General features: G+C 43.8%; 1 protein-coding gene across 4 annotated transcripts in view; it reads right to left on the reverse strand.

Moving 5' to 3' along the window:
- The window catches only part of TRAPPC8 (trafficking protein particle complex subunit 8), a 55,736-nt gene that overhangs the window by 19,542 nt on the left and 18,796 nt on the right, over positions 1-17,398 (reverse strand). For all 4 annotated transcript variants that reach the window (XM_068158753.1, XM_068158752.1, XM_068158751.1 and 1 more), the window contains 12 exons: positions 16,992-17,239; positions 14,094-14,209; positions 12,693-12,843; positions 10,765-10,865; positions 9,526-9,631; positions 7,301-7,432; positions 5,767-5,991; positions 4,773-4,881; positions 3,883-4,077; positions 3,354-3,484; positions 1,454-1,528; positions 605-731 (listed from right to left, as the gene is read on the reverse strand). In XM_068158753.1, coding sequence (XP_068014854.1) covers positions 605-731; positions 1,454-1,528; positions 3,354-3,484; positions 3,883-4,077; positions 4,773-4,881; positions 5,767-5,991; positions 7,301-7,432; positions 9,526-9,631; positions 10,765-10,865; positions 12,693-12,843; positions 14,094-14,209; positions 16,992-17,239 — 1,716 coding nt within the window. The remainder of the gene's footprint in view (positions 1-604; positions 732-1,453; positions 1,529-3,353; positions 3,485-3,882; positions 4,078-4,772; positions 4,882-5,766; positions 5,992-7,300; positions 7,433-9,525; positions 9,632-10,764; positions 10,866-12,692; positions 12,844-14,093; positions 14,210-16,991; positions 17,240-17,398) is intronic.

The raw sequence follows: 17,398 nt of genomic DNA on the forward strand, positions 1-17,398 counted from the left end.
CTCAACTGAATTTTCCTTGAGGTTCAGATTAATGACTCAAACCAGATCAACGTGCAATTAATATGCAATCAATAAGTCATTTAGATGTTAAGACAAAGAAAAGAGAATGAAGACAGAAGTTGCTGTGGGGGGGAAAAATCCCAACACACAAGTATAGGAGCCAAATTTAAATTTGGGGATCTATGCAAAGAACCTAAGTGAGACTTTCAGGTGAAAATTAAAAGCTAACAAGGTGAAAAACCACAGCAGCAAAAGGCATGTCAAAAGAGTCAGAGAAAGTTGTTATAAATCAACATGGCACAGAAAGAGAGCATCTAAATTTGGGGGGCTTTTAGAAAAATGGTTTCAGACTTTCTACAGATTTAAAAGGATCAGTAAGTAAGGGTTTGGCAGAGGTTACTTCCTCTCTCATGGAATTGCTACAGATGCCAATCCATCATTTTCCTGTCCCAGTTGTTACCCTTGTTTCCACATCCGTACCTGAAGGAGGGCCTTGTGCTACGATAATCAACTATTAAATACAAGAATCCAGTTCCACTCTGCAGAAGCCATGTCTGCCCCTTCCAGAGACACAAGATTTAAGGGAGTAACACCACTCACTCACCTGTCTGTAATCCAACAGAAGGATCTATCCCATCTAATGTCACAGCACCCTGAACAGTGCCAAGATTATAAACGACTCCCAGAATATGTAGCTCCCCTGTTTGATGGGGAAAGAGCTTTAGTCTTGCCTGTGGAGATATGTTAAATTTTTGTTGTTGTTGCTACTAGGAAAAAAAGGAGTATTACATTTAAATATCCAGTTGCTAAAGACACTCACAGCTACATTTACTTCATAGTTATGTCAGATGTAACTGGGTACAACTAGTAGGCCTCCACTGGATTCCAAATTTTACAAAGACAGAATCTATCAAACCAGTCCCACTTGAGACATGCTCATTACATCACAAAAGAATCCTGAACTGTAACTAAAATTAAACTAACAAAGGCAGAATCACAGGATGGTTGAAGGTGGAAAGGCCCTCTGGAGGTCATCCTGTCCAACCTGCCTGTTCAAGGAGGGCCACTTGAGCAAGCTGCCCAGGACCAGCTCCCACTTGAGCAAGCTGCCCAGGACCAGCTCCAAATGGCTTTTTGTATCTTCAAGGATAACTACAGAATTTCTCTGGGCAGACTGTGCCATCCCAGCAAACAAACCCCAAAACCCCATCAACAAACAACTGTATCCTGCTGTTCAGATGCAGCCTCTTGTGTGTGTTGGTGCCCACTGCCTCCTGTCACATCCTCCCTTCAGATATTCATACACACTGATGAGACTCCAAAGTTCCAGTACTTCATGTACCAGTAATGTCTTTTGTAACTTCAGTATTAAGTTCAGATCATAACAAGTCTGAACTCCACCCTAAAGATCAACACCAAAGAGACTATTTTGAGAACAAAGTGCAGTACTTACCACTTTTGTCTCCTCACTGTTAATTAAAAACTCTGCTATTGCTTCAGTTCCTATCGTATCATCATTGCATGCTCCCTGAAAATAACAAACAGGTTTTAAATGCTATTAATCCTAGGCAGAAAAAGTGCTATAAATACTACTGCCTACACCTTTCCAGGAACAAAACACAACAACAAAAACTACACAAATTTCAAATTGCAGACAGTTAGGACCAGCAGGTGCTATATGCCCAGCTTCTCAAGCCTTCTGAATTAAAGCAGCAGCTAGAGAGCTCAATAACCATTTCCTTCAGAGAGAAATTCAAGGTTTACTACTACAAACAGGAACAATTCCAAGTCAATTTCACTGATACAGAAGTATTTATTCTATCATTAAAGTAGGAGTTTGGAGAAGAACAGAAGGGAAAGTGTATGGTTACTACAGGCTTAGTTATGTGAAACATTTATAACTATGGCAAACCTTTACAACACCTTTAGAGATCAAAGAATCACAGAATGTTACGGGTTGGAAGGGACCTTGTAAGATTACATAGAATTACATAGAATAAACCAGGTTGGAAGAGACCTTCAAGATCATCGTGTCCAACCCATCAACCAATCCAACCCACCTAAACAACTAACCCATGGCACCAAGCACCCCATCAAGTCTCCTCCTGAACACCTCCAGTGATGGTGACTCCACCACCTCCCCGGGCAGCCCATTCCAATGGGCAATCACTCTCTCTGCATAGAACTTCTTCCTAACATCCAACCTAAACCTCCCCTGGTGCAGCCTGAGACTGTGTCCTCTTGTTCTGGTACTGGCTGCCTGGGAGAAGAGACCAACCTCTGCCTGTCTACAACCTCCCTTCAGGTAGTTGTAGAGAGTGATAAGGTCACCCCTGAGTCTCCTCTTCTCCAGGCTGAGCAACCCCCAGCTCCCTCAGTCTTTCCTCATTGGGCTTGTGTTCCAAACCCCTCACCAACTTTGTTGCCCTTCTCTGGACTCGTTCCAGCAAGTCAACCTCTTTCCTAAACTGAGGGGCCCAGAACTGGACACAGTACTCAAGGTGCAGCCTAACCAGTGCAGTGTACAGGGGCAGAATGACCTCCCTGCTCCTGCTGGCCACACTGTTCTTGATGCAGGCCAGGATGCCATTGGCCCTCTTGGCTGCCTGGGCACACTGCAGGCTCATGTTCAGCCTACCATCAACCAGTGCCCCCAGGTCCCTCTCCACCTGGCTGCTCTCCAGCCACTCTGACCCCAGCCTGTAGCTCTGCATGGTCATCTAGTCCAACCACTCTGCCAGAGCAGGATCACCTAGATTAAGGCACAGGAATGCATGCAGGAAGGTTTTGAATATCTCCAGAGAAAGAGACTGCACAACCTCTCTGGGCAGCCTGCTAAAGAGCTCTGTCACCCTCACAGTGAAAAAGTTTTTCCTTATGTTCATGTGGAACCGCCTCTGCTCCAGACTGCACCCTTTGCCCCTTGTCCTATCATTGGACATCACTGAGCAGAGCCTGGCTCCATCCTCCCAACACTGCCCTTCATATCTTTATAAACATGAATGAGGTCACCCCTTGGTCTCCTCTTCTCCAAGCTAAGACCACCCACCTTCCCCAGTCTTTCTTCAGAAGGGAGATGTTCCACTCCATCTTTGATCCCTATGTTCCAAATGCCTTTGGCCAGCAAACCAAATTATTGAAGAATTTACTTTAGTATTCAGTATCAGAACATATTCAAACCTTGAAAACATCAATGTGCAAACAGTCCTTTGGAGGGAAGTTTTGGCAGTATTAGTTGAAGTCTTAAACAGCAGTAAGTAGTTTCTCAAAGGTATCCAAAACACTGCATTTCTAGCACAGTAAATTATGTTTCCTTCTTTGTTTTGGTTGAAAAAGGATGAAACTTTCCTTACCAGCTCTTTTGTTTCTCCACCATGCTTTGCATTGAAGTCTTTAGGTTGAAACTTCCACAGCAATGAGAGGTCAGTTAAAAGAAGTGGAACTTTCAGAGGGTTTCGGAAGGACACTTCTACAGTTATTGGCTCTGTTCAGAAAGGGCAAGAAAAGAGAACCATGGAATGCAGTGGCTTGGAAGGGACCTTTGAAGGTCATCTAGTCCAATGCCCCTGCACTGAGCAGGGACATCCCCAACTTCAGCCTGCTCAGAGCCCCATCAAGCCTGACCTTGAATGTATTCCATCTTCTCCATGGGCAACCAGTTCCAGTGTCCCACCACCCTCACAGTAAAGAGCCTCTTCCTAATGCCTGAACCTTGAATGTCTCCAGGTTATGCCTCCCACCAACTAAAGCTTCACCTAACTCAAAGCATTCAAATGCAAGCAAATTGCTCAGGAACATTGATTTCAATCTGCAACACCATAAAGTTTCATACAGATTCACCTAACTCACTTGATTTCTGAAGTGTTTAAATCTTGACTTTACCTTCTATCACAGCAAGTGGAAATCTGGAGTTATCCGAGTAGCGACTTAGGCAGAATTGTGTTGGTTGAAAGTTTGAAGGTATTGTCCCTTTGTTTACCACAGAAACAACCTGCTCCTCAAGCTCCTTCCACTGCTGGGATGACTCGGAGTCATACTCCTGATCCAGACTTACATGAGTAGCTGCCTGCTTTTCACCTAGGACGAGTAAGGCAGTCTTAGAAGATGAGGAAAGCAGCAGCCGGGGGCTGCACCGGGCATTTAAGTATGGCTAAAATATGTTAAGTTCTCAATTGTAACTAAAAATGAGAGTCACTAAGTCAGTGAATTGCAAGACATTTTGGAAAGCACACCAGACAGACAACACTGAGCAGAACTGGAGTATACTTCCTTCTGCAAATTGTGGAACTCCAGGATTTTCTCATGCCACACGCTATACTCAGCTTACAGGTTTTTACTTTACGGCAGACTACAGCCCCACAGTACAGCCCTGGTTTATGCCAGAATTTCCACTCAGCTACTTCACATGCAGGAAATCAGTGCTACAAACATTCCATCCAGGAGAAAGTTAGCTTTATAGTTCATTTTACCACAGGTGTCCAGCATTTGCTAAAGCATTAAAGATCCCTTTCACTTGCATTGCAGCTTTCCAGCTGGAATGCAACCTGTATATCAACACTCCTGCACAGACAAACCTCATATTTACAGAGAAAGCCTAAAACCATCTAGCAAGTAGGAACTAAGCTTAAGCTTTTCTTTTGATGTCTTCTTTAAGCAGCTACCTTGTCACAGCAATTTTACATTTGATGTATTTTTTTCCTGACACCAACTGCTGCAGGTGTTTTGACTCCATAAATAAAGCACTTCAGTGCCTTTACATAGAATTTTCTAACCTTCTGCTGGTCTTCTATCATGCCCAAAGAAAACACGGGTTGCTGAGCTGTTGATGTATGGTAAAGGAAGCTGTGGTAAGGGACCGTCAGGTGACAGCTGGGTTACGTTCTGGGGTAGAGGAGGAAAACAAGGTCATGTCAGTGTGCAAATACACAGTGCCCATGCTGTACATAACCAGTGACCAGGTAGTATTTTTAAGATGGAATGCATCATTTCAACTAACTGTTTTGACAGTTTCTTCTGCTTTGACAGTCTGATGCAATATTTCTCCAAGAAAGTTTGAAGTTCATGAAATCTTTATGGAAGAGGAAAAATAATTCTTATAACCCGGCCCTTTAATCATAGAATTAATAAGGTTGGGAAAGACCTCAAAGATCAAAGTCCAACCTGCCATCCAACACTTCAGGACTATTAAACCGTGGCACCAAGTGCCATATCCAAACCTTTTTGGAATACCTCCAGGGATGGTGACTCCACCACCTCCCTGGGCAGCACATACCAACAGCTAACAAATCTCTCTGTGAAGAACTTTCTCCTCACCTCCAGCCTAAACTTCCCCTGGTGCAGCTTGAGACTGCATCTTCTTGTTCTGGTGCTGATTGCCTGGGAGAAGAAACCAACACCCTCCTGGCTATCAACCTCCCTTCAGGTAGTTTTAGAGAGCAAGAAGGTCTCCTCTGAGCCTCCTCTTTTCCAGACTAAGCAACCCCAGCTCCCTCAGCCTCTCCTCATAGGGCTGTGCTCCAAACCCTTCACCAGCCTTGTTGCCCTTCTCTGGACACATTCCAGCAAGTCAACATCCTTCTTAAACTGAGGAGCCCAGAACTGGACACAGGACTCAAGGTGTGGCCTAACCAGGGCAGTGTACAGGGGCACAATGACCTCCCTGCTCCTGCTGGCCACACTGTTGCTGATACAGGCCAGGATGACATTGGCCTTCTTGGCCAGCTGGGCAAACTGCTCAAGGAATAAAAACAATGAAGAGTCATTTACCTTATAAACATAAAGATATTCTCTTAAGAAAGCCCCTTGCTGTGCTGGGGGCTGTTTGCTGTCATTGATCAAGATATGCCTGAAGGCAGACACAGCATTGTCAAGCTGACAGAGCGTGAAGGACTGGCGCCCAATGGTGAAGTTAATGTGATCTTCGGCGAGGGACCAGCCTTTCCCTTTGTAAACCTGCATGGCTTGGCAGTAGCAACGTAAGGCATGTCTTTTCTGCAAGAAAACAAGAGGGCACTTAGTTTCTCAAACAATCCCATTCACCACTCATTGTCACTGCAGCATCAGGAAGACTGAAGTCAGAAAGGTTTTACCAGCCCTCTCCACTATGCCAAAAGTAATGCCTGCAGAACTACACCTCTGAGCATCCTAGTCAACCCCAAATGAAGCACAGAAGTGTTGGTTCAGACAATACAGAGCCAAGCCTGCAGATACAGCTCATGCTTTCCAAGACTAGTGTAACAGGCAGTAAGTTCAAAGCACAAATAAAAGAGAAGACTACTTTTGCAATAATGCTCTGTGTTGCCCTACAAGAATTAGACACAAGCAAGAGAGCTGTCACATGGACACAAAGTCAAAGCTTCACAAAATGCATGCAAAGGAGTGAAATATAGAAGAACAAAGGGAAAAAAAACTCTGACCAATAGTTCCCTCTCAGTATTGTCCTGTCAAAAACAGGCAGGGAAACTACTGCAGATAGCTCCTTTTAGTAGTTTCTATGAAGAAAACCAAGAAGGGGGGGAAAATACTCCTCCTATCCTTCACATCTGAGACTCTCAATCCAGAAGGCAAGAATACATGATTTGCTTTGATACTTACAGAAGAAAACCCAGAAAAACCTTACCAAATAAACATTAGATTGGGTGGGGTGGGAGAACAATCCCCCCCCCCCCCCCCCCAAACACAGGGCATCAGTCCCACAACTGAGGCAGAAATCACTTGTGTGCTTTATGTCCAACAAACCTTGAGTTCATTTACCACAGTTAAAGCTGCCTGCCCAGGAATTTGAATGAAAGTAAACATCTGATCTGTATTGGTTTAATTGCTATTTAAGCCTAAGCAGTCAGAAAGAGATGCTTTACTCTGTCTTGCAGTAACTATTCAGACACCTGCAACTCCACTAAAAAGCATGTGGTTCAGGCAGCAGGAAAAATATGCCTGAATTTTGCCATTATTCTATGAAATTAAGAATTTAACAAATCCTTAAGTCCTGCAGCTCACTCTTAGAGCTCAGGAGTAAGAATACTTCTTCACCCAAATAAAAAGCCTTATATTTCACTATGTATGAAACTGAAACCCATAACTGAACACACATGTCACTGAAGTTTGAAGCCAAAGATCTTCAGCATTCTTTCAGACAGAAGACAAAGCTGATCAATGCAGAGGTCCTATTCAGAAGGATCACACAGCTGCACACTTCTAACACAGAAGTGTCAGAATCAATCATCTTTTTCCAGACTAATGACATATTTGAAGTGGTTTTCAAACACCAAGCATAATTCCCATGCTGAAAGACAATACTTACCTGGCCTGCTTTACTAAACCTATGGCCAGCCAGTATCATATGAAATGCAAACTTCCTAACCATGGGGCTTTTCATGTTTATAAAGCAATGGGCTGCCTGCTCCAGCAGAAGTGCGCTGCGGAGATCGGAATCCTGTTTAAAAGCAAAAAGGGAAATCAGCCTCAAAGTTAAATCCAAAGGTAACAGTGGCCTTATTTGCATGCTAACAGGGACAGCAAGCTGTGACAGTCCTGTGAAGGCGAAGATGTACACATTTTATGTATGTAAAAGAAAAGACAAGAAGTGCTTTTCTCTCTGTTAGATACCAAATACACTGACAGTTTTTTCCAGGGGAGAGCTTCTATGTATCAACCTATTTGAGTCTGAGTGACAAAATAACTATTTTCTGCTTTTTAGATTACCCCAGGCTACAGTTTCTAACACCATTCCCTCTAAAGCACTTTTGCTATCTTTTCCCCTTCCATTCCCCTGCAGGTATTATGGCTAGAAACAGAAAATAAGAGCTTTAAGATAATGAAGGAATAACAGAAGGAACCTGTTGAGTTTGTGTCACAAGAACCAGGATGATTTCTTAACAAGGTAAAATTACTTATCACACCCTTCATGTCCAGACACAGCCCTATTGCTTTAACCAATCTGAACAAAATCTACTTGACTTTACCACAGGTGATCTCCATTCAGTGATGGACTCTACAAATACACTGAGACACCTCCACACTATCCTGTGACTATCCTTGCAACTGCCCAGAGACACCACAAGTATGCTACATATAAGTTGTAAAACATTTGCACAGAGCAAATAATCCTTGCTTTAAATCATCTACACTGCTCATGCAAATTCTAGTAGCAAGTTTAATTTGAAAGAGCAAGAATGAAGCTACAAAGACACTTGAGAAAGAAACTTACACAACTAAGCAAATTCATTCCATGCTTAATCTCTCCCAGGAAAATTCTCAGATGCATCACATTTGGTGCAGCTGACCACAAAGCCAGAACTAAGTGCCAGTTACTTTCCTCCAAGCTACACAGAAGATGCTATACTACTACTGGTATTACATCTATTTCACTCCTTTTCAAGCAAGACACTTTCTGGGCTGTTAGAAGCTAATTCTATGCTTAATTTCCACCAATTAATATTAGAGAAGTGTTCAGACTAGCTTTCACTTACACAGTATGATTCTAATGATTCATAACAGCTGAGCTCCACTGATGCCTTAGTTACTTAAACTACAGAGAACTTCTGATTATATGTAGGCAAGTATCCATTATGGCTCTGGCAAGCCATGCTAATGCTTTTAACCCATGAGTTCTTAAGTTGAAAGTATTACAGAATCACCAAGGTTGGAAGAGACCTCAAAGATCATCAAGTCCAACCTGTTACTACAGACCCCATGACTAAACCATGGTGGTTGTGGCCAAAGTGCAGCACCTGGCACTTGGATTTGTTGAATGCCATCATGTTGGACTCCGCCCATCTGTCCAGTTGGTCAAGGTCCCTCTGCAGAGCTCTTCAGCCCTCTAACAGAGCAACACCTGCTCCCAACTTGGTGTCATCTGCAAATTTGCTGATGACTGACTCAATCCCCTCATCCAGATCATCAATAAAGATGTTAAAGAGGATGGGGACCAGCACTGATCCCTGGGGAACGTCACTGGTGACTGGCTGCCAGCTGGCTGTGGCACCATTCACCCCGACTCTCTGGGCTCGGCCCTCCAGCCACTTCCTAACCCAGCTCAGAGTGCTGCTGTCCAAGCCATGAGATGACAGCTTAGCCAGCAGTTTGCTGTGGGGGACAGTGTCAAAGGCCTTCCTGAAGTCCAGGTAGACCACATCCACAGCCCTCCTCACAGCCACCAGACAGTCACCTGATCATAGAAGGAGATCAGGTTGGAGAGGCAGGACCTGCCCTTCCTAAATCCATGTTGGCTGGACCTGAGCCCTTGTATGTCATGCAAGAGCTAAGCAGATGTCAAGGAAATTCTTTATAAAGCTAAAGATAACAAATGCATATTTAGGACATTTAAAGAAGTCAAGCAAGTCACTTGATTATCAAGTACTAGTTTGTTTTCATTTGCAGTGTCAACAGTTTTCTTCATGCTTTAAACCAGCTCATTTGCTATCTTTGGCTAGAAAATACCATAGGCCAAGGAGCAGAAGGGTAACCCCCAAGTGCTTGGATAAGTAAAGACAGGGCAGGAGTGGAAGAAGGTACCAAGTGTTTTACCTCACTGGTCAAACGGATCAGAAGAGCAGCTGCCTCTGAGTATTTGCTTTGACTTTTTAAGATCTCAGCACTCAGCAGCACGCAGCGTTCAGCCAGGACCATGTTCCTAAAACCAAAACCAAAAAGGTGTTAGTAAATATTTATCAAAAGAAACCACTGAAGACTTTTCACCTCAAATCTGACAAGTTATCTCTGTCTCTCAACAGGCTGATGTTCTGCTTTTTAGCCTTCAAGTCAAAAACAGGGAAGTTCATTCCCTGCAAAACAACCACATGCAGCCTGGCACATTAAGCATCCTGGCCTACTGAACACCAGCTTCCAAAAATCAAAGCTTGAGGGCACTTGGGAGGACAGCATCCTATTTAGAAGAACAGTAGCTAAAATGCTCCAATCAGCTAAATGCTCTGATAAACAAGAAGTCCAAGAGTCCAGCAGTAAATCCAACACAAGTTTAATCAGCACTCTTAAGAATGGCACAGTTCCCCTTCCAGGTTACCTTAGATAAACTAACAATGCAGCCCAGAAAGGAAATCACATCCTCAGCTGCATTGAAAGGAATGTGGCCAGCCAGTCAAGAGAGGCAATTCTGCCCTTTTATTCTGCTCTTGTGAGACCTCCACCTCACATATTGCATCCAGTTCTGGTGTCCCCAGCATAAGGAGGACACAGAGCTGTTGGAGTGAGTCCAGAGGAGGGCCACAAAGATGATCAGAGGGCTGAAGCACCTCTGCTATGAGGATAGGCTGAGGGAGCTAGGGTGGATCAACCTAGAAAAGAGAAGGGGGACCTTATGGCTGCCTTCCAATACCTGAAGGGATCCCACAGGAAGGCTGCAGAAGGACTTTTCGTAAGGGTGTCTAGCAATAGAACAAGGGAGAATGGTGTTAAGCTGAGGGGGAATAGGTTTAGACTGGATCTTAGGAAGAAGTTCTTCAGTATGAGGGTGGTGGGACTCTGGAATAGGTTGCCCAGGATGTTGTGGATGCTTCCTCCCTGGAGGTGTTCAAGGCCAAGCTGGATGAGGCCTTGAGCAGCCAAGTCTAGTTGGGAGGCATTCCTGCCCATGGCAGGGAGCAGACAATGTCTGAGGTCCCTTCCAACCTAAGCCATTCTATGATACTCTTCAAAAAGGTCACCATCATTCTGTCATCTTTTAGCTGTCTGGCATGTGCAGAGGAAGACATTAAACCAACAGGTCTTCCAACTTTGACTGGATCAGTATGAAAGTAACCAACATACTTGCAGATGTCTCGATAGGTCTGAATTGCTGTTTCCATATAATGAGCAGGATATGGTCTGGGAGCTCCAGGCTGAAGAAAAGCTGACACTGCTGCCATTTCCTACAAGAGAAATCACTACTGTCACTGCAGGTTCTCAGCAAATACTGGGGACAGGTTGCAACAGCTACTACTTCAAGATCTTCATCTAAGCAGTTACTGGCACATAAAAGCATACCCAACACACTGCAGCTGATAAGAGCTTTAACACAATAGCCTACTTATGAATTTGCTTGTAATTAACCAGACAGCAGGAAGAGAGCTACACATACTGAAGTGTTTTCAGTTGATTGTACACTAGGCAGAAGCAGTGATTCAGTGCTGCTGATAATTTCCTTTTGCAGGAACAAACTTCCTGATAAAGTAGCATCACCATCTCTTTTGAGATGAGAACTGTTTTCTGAGTGTTGCTTAAATGAAGTTACAGTCTCAGCTTCCAAGAAAGCTTTACTGTATGTACTCTAAAATCTTATTTCTTTATGGGATAGCAAAGCTTTCCTGCAGCAATGACTAAGACTTGTAGGCTGTAAAGCAATTCATAATCAAGACCTCTACAAACCTCTCTGGGCAACCTGTTCCAGCCTCTCACCACCCTGATGGTACTTCATAACATCCCATCTGAATCTACCCATTTCCCCATTCCCCCCAGTCCTATCATTACCTGACACCCTAGAAGTCACTCACCCCCTTTTTCCCCTCAAATCCCAGAGCACCTGGGCTCTACTGGAGTCTCCTCCCACCCCAGGTGTGGCTACTTGGCCCTCCCCACCCACTCCCCTATTTAACCCCCACCAGGAAAGGCAGAAGCCCCAAGCTGAGCCCATCTGGGCTGAGGGATCCTCCTCTCATCACTGGTGAGTGCCAATGGTCCACACTGGGTGATGGTGGGGGTGACAACAAAGAAATTAATCCTATGGTTAAGAAATTAAGGCAACTTTTTCAGGCTCTCCAAATACAGAGCAACTGTCTGTGCCACAAAAACAGGCTTCTGTAATTTACATCAAGATGGCACAGCCTACAAGAATGCAGAGCCTACAAGAATGCTTCCATGGCTCTACAAAGTCAAGTTTCAAATTTTCTCAACTCAACTAGGCTAAAGGCTACAAAACACCATCCAAAAAACTTTTAAAACAAGCCTCTGGATTTTCCCAAGTGTTCCCACCACCATGTTGAAAATTATTTTAGTGATGGAGCTGTTCTAGGAGAAATTAATGAATGTGTTGACAGTGAAGTTCAGCAGTGACATACTCAAACCATATCCTTCAAGAGTCTTAAAAACACAGGGTACAATACTATATTTAGTGAAAGTTTTGACAGAGAGAGTGATTGCCCATTGGAATGGGCTGCCCAGGGAGGTGGTGGAGTCACCATCATTGGAGGTCTTCAGGAGGAGACTTGATGGGGTACTTGGTGCCATGGGTTAGTTGTTTAGGTGGGTTGGATTGGTTGATGGGTTGGACACAATCATCTTGAAGTCTCTTCCAACCTGGTTTATTCTATTCTATTCTATATTCTATTCTGGCAAGCAAGTATTTTGCCAAAGTCTAAAAGAGAAACTATAAAATGATTTCACACTGGATTTTGAGTTCTGAAGACTACAAATGTAAAGATCCACTCTGCTGGAGGTTGCATTCTAAGTATTCTCCTTACCAAACTGCATATTTTAAGAGCCATCCCCTCCATTTTTAGTCACTTTTTTCCCCACTTGATGAAACAAGAGCCAACAGATTTGAGAACACTTCAGGATTTGCTAGATATATGCAGCAGATTTGGGAAGACCCTTATACATTTCAAGGTGGAAAGAAGAGATTGCATATTGTTACCTTCAGACAAATATTAGAGATTATGAGGAAAAGTTCACAGAATGCTTATGTTATATGAAGTACCAACCAGTGCTCCAGCTGCATAAAGCATTGCCTGATCATTTAGGAAGTCTTTCTTTGCTGTATGGTAACAGCTGTATGCAAGCTCATAGTGTTGCACCAAAAAGCACAAGTCTGCCATCTTCCGTATCTGAAGCTCTGGTGCTTCTGGTGGATACCTACAAATACAAATAGTTCAATTCAAAAGTCATAATTTGACTAAATACAGCAAGGCAAGCTCTTGTAAAGTCATCCCCTCTCATTTTAATTTCTATTCACAAAGGAGGAATGAAAACTGCATTGCTTCAGCCCTACCCAAAAACCACCTAGGTCAAAGCAAAGCCGTTTCCCCTCACCCACATGGACCTGGTTTCACACCAGTTCTGGTTAACAAGATTCACTGTTCCACTGACATTCAAAACAAGCATTCCTCTTAGCCAAGAAATACTGGAAAAAAAGCATGCAGCTCGCACTGAAACTGCTCAGGAAGATTAACTGTTAGTGCTGAACAGAGCTGCAGGGGAAAGAAACAGTAAGATTAACTGTTCACTGAGCTGTAGTTATCTCTCCTCCTGTCTCCTGAAAGGAAAAAAATCCACTGAATAACTCTGCTTTTAAGCCAAAGCACTGGGCAAGTTCCTGTCCTCTGCAAGAATCACTTCATTAATATTTTCACAAACACTGTTTAGTCAAACTTTGTGGGGAGAAGGCCATGCTGACAAATACAGGAAGTTGAAATTCACACCCTTTTAGCTTAGGAATCCAAAGAGACACAACATACAAATTTAAAGCTGTATGGAAGTGTCAGGGACATTCACTCTGGGTGGGTAGTGTCCAAGAGCTAATTAGACTTCTGTGGTTAAAATATGACAGTGGAACAGAATGCTTTTCATGACTAAATATCCTTGGTCACAGAGGGAAATGACAAAGCATACAGAAGGAAGGTTTTGGTAAAACTTGAAATCCAGTTTTAGTGTAAAATAGAGGTGCAACAAGTAGGAATTTCCCCTTGATTTAGCACTCAAACACACTTGCAAAGGAAATATACTTAACTGCAGTAAATGAATTACAGTTCCTATTAGCTCTAGCTACATAAACAATGGGGATTGGCTTAAATGAGAAAAGAAAAAGCCTGTATTAATTTTAAAGCATTCCTCATGGCAGATCACAGCTTCTTTTTATTACTACCACTCTTAAAAACATGCAGTCTTTGTAACTTAAACTTCACTATAAATACCACAGGAAGATAGAGTTTATCCTCTTTCTCTCCAAGTTCTTCTATTATTGTACACATTTAGCCACAGCACTTCTCATTACCTCTCCAATTAAAGGCTTTCACAGTATTGGTGATTTAGTTGACTTTGCAGAACATCATCACATAGAAGTGAGCTACAGCTCAGATATAAAGGACAGGACTGCAATTACTTACAGCAAACCAGAAGTATTCTTCAGTTCATTTATGCTTTTCTCTGGAACCTTGCTGCCACTAAACCATTTTTTCGTAGCAGAAAACAGCGATCGACTCAATCCTTTCCTGGATATCAACTGCCAAAAGACACTCAATTAGAGCACTACAAGAGGCACACCAACAGAAGTCAAACTAACACAAAAATCCAAGCTTCCTAAACACCATAAAACAGAAATAATTATAACAATCAAATAACCAAGAGCACCTTTCTACAAGTGGCAATACACGCATTTATTCCATTTCAGGCAGCTGAGGTTCACTATTGCTGTTATAAACTGCAGATATCTCCATCCTAAGAACCAAGACATTTGATGTGTCTGTTTGAAATCTAACAGAATATCTCATTTCTGGCATTAGTTCAACCTAAAATCTGGACAAAGATGATACTTGAAGGAAGAACTAACTATCACCACCCACATGAAGCATTACTACGTGATATCAATTCCAAGGGCACTAGTCATACCTGCAAGCAAGGTTACACAGCTTTGTTCTTTTAGGTAGTTCCCACTGACATGGAAACTTCCACAAGGAATAGAATAGAATAAACCAGGTTGGAAGAGAGCTTCAAGATCATTGTGTCCAACCTATCATCCAACACCACCCAACCAACTAAACTATGCAACCAAGCACCCTGTCAAGTCTCCTGAACACCTCCAGCAACAGCGACTCCACCACCTCCCTGGTCAGCCCATTCCAATGGGCAATCACTCTCTCTGTTTAAAACTTCCTCCTGACCTCCAGCCTGAACCTCCCCTGGTGCAGCCTGAGACTGTGTCCTCTTGTTCTGGTACTGGCTGCCTGGGAGAAGAGACCAACCTCCTCCTGGCTACAATCTCCCTTCAGGTAGTTGTAGACAGCAATAAGGTCACCCCTGAGTCTCCTCTTCTCTAAGCTAAGCAACCCCAGCTCCCTCAGCCTCCCCTCATAGGGCTTGTGTTCCAAGCCCCTCACCAACTTTGTTGCCCTTCTCTGGACACATTCCAGCAAGTCAACCTCCTTCCTAAACTGAGGGGCCCAGAACTGGACACAGGACTCAAGGTGTGGCCTAACCAGTGCAGAGTAGAGGGGCACAATGACTTCCCTGCTCCTGCTGGCCACACTGTTCCTGATGCAGGCCAGGATGCCATTGGCCCTCCTGGCTGCCTGGGCACACTGCAGGCTCATGTTCAGCCTACCATCAACCAGCACCCCTAGGTCCCTCTCTGCCTGGCTGCTCTCCAGCCACTCTGACCCCAGCCTGTAGCACTGCCTGGGGTTGCTGTGGCCAATGTGCAGAGCCTGGCACTTGGATGTGTTCAATCTCATGCCGTTGGATTCTGCCCATCTGTTCAGCCTGTCGAGGTCCCATTCTCAAGCCCTAAGGCAAACTACAGCTCTTCCTGAAGCTAGCTTTAAGACCTTAACATATTGGGTTTTTACCATGACTAAGAATCCTTCTTACATCCTCTATGTAAGGCTGTTTCCTGCACTGGAAAGGTGTAGGCACCTTTTCTATCTTTCTCCATGAAACATTCCTAGTGCAAACGTGGCCAGCATGTACAAACTCCCAAAAGTCAATTCCAGGAGACTGTTCTTTGTAGTAGATGACACTTAATATCAAAACTCCTACTTAAACCTACAACCTGGACGGAAAACTCAATCAAAATACAGAATTCAGCTAACAGACTAATGTTGGGTACAAGTCTAATGCTAAATGCATTTGATTGTACTAATCCAATGGATTAATTCTACTAAGACAATGATTGATTGCCAATCCATCTCTCCAGCTGCTTACAACCATGCAAAAGTGAAACACTTTGATAAAAGAAAAGATCTTATGATGGAAAGAACTTTACAGCACATCCTGAACTCACCGTAGGCACACCTGAAGACATTCAAAGTCAAGCATGACGGCGCTCTGGGCACCCTGATCCAGTTGGAGATGTCCCTCCTTGGACTGGATGACCTTTAAAAGGTCCTTTCCAACCCAGTGTGTTCTATGATATTAATTATCACATTTCAAAAAGCCCTCATTGGCAAGAACAACATTCAGTTGCAGAAACTGCAGAGGTCCAAACAGACCTGCATGATTTCTGCCCCTGCCAAGAAGCAGCAGTTGAATATGCAGCCCTTTTGCAGACAACTATTGATGAAAACTCCTTTTCTTAACTTTAGTTCTGCATTCTAATGCTGCACTTTTTGTTCCCCATGCCAGAATCATCCAGAAGCACACAACATTGAGATGACAGGAGTAAAGGCCAGATATTCCTGGTAACAGTTCAGACAGGCTTTCACCAAGAAGCCACCTTGCACTGTTCAGCCTAGAGAAGAGAAGGCTCTGAGGTGACCTAATTGTGGCCTTCCAGTATCTGAAGGGGGCCTACAGGAAGGCTGGGGAGGGACTGCTCAGGATCTCAGGTAGTGATAGGACTAGGGGGAATGGAATGAAGCTGGAGGTGGGGAGATTCAGGCTGGAGGTGAGGATTAAGTTCTTCACCGTGAGAGTGGGGAAACCCTGGAATGCGTTGTCCAGGGACGTGGTTGGGGCGCTGTGCCTCGAGGTGTTTAAGCCCAGGCTGGACGAGGCTCTGGCCAGCCTGATCTAGTGTGGGGTGTCCCTGCCCATGGCAGGGGGGTTGGAACTAGATGATCCTTGTGGTCCCTTCCAACCCTGACTGATACTATGAAGTTCTGCCAACACAAATCAAGCAAGAAAACTTCAGCTAGTTCTCTTAAAACTTACTTCCAGTTTGCAGCAGGGTCGCTGAATCACAAGATGAAGAAGGAAGTCATAATTGCAAGAGAGATTTTGGGGTAACTGGATTTACACCCCAACTGCTTTCAATTCTTATGGCACAAAGGGTTGAAGAGTCAACTGACCTGATCATTGAGCTGCCGAATTGTCTTCTCAATATGGGGCAGAAGTCCTCTAAAGGTGAATTCCTGTATGAACTGCCTAATCCGATCGTGGTCAGTGAGTGTTAAACAAGCCCCATGAGGTGTCCCAGAATTGGATTTCTTTGAGTCCTGCAGTGATGCAGCAGCCTTTGTGCAATCAGTGCTATCCAAACTGGCACTGGGCAGATCCAGTTGAAGGGGGTGAGTCTTAAAGTTATTTGACAGGCCATCTGTTGAAAGAGTGAACAAAAACCCCAGGAAGTATAAAGTTCTTTAAACATTTTGGGTTTTAAATGTCTTTATTAACCCACTTCTAAATTTTCCTTACTTAGTACTAAACAAATATATTCACCCTTTAACCCCCACTTCAGTCCAATGCTGAGCAGACA

Source organism: Melanerpes formicivorus, unplaced genomic scaffold (assembly GCF_026170545.1).
Source record: "Melanerpes formicivorus ecotype bairdi unplaced genomic scaffold, bMelFor1.0.p_v2 SCAF_42, whole genome shotgun sequence".
Taxonomy (NCBI): domain Eukaryota; kingdom Metazoa; phylum Chordata; class Aves; order Piciformes; family Picidae; genus Melanerpes; species Melanerpes formicivorus.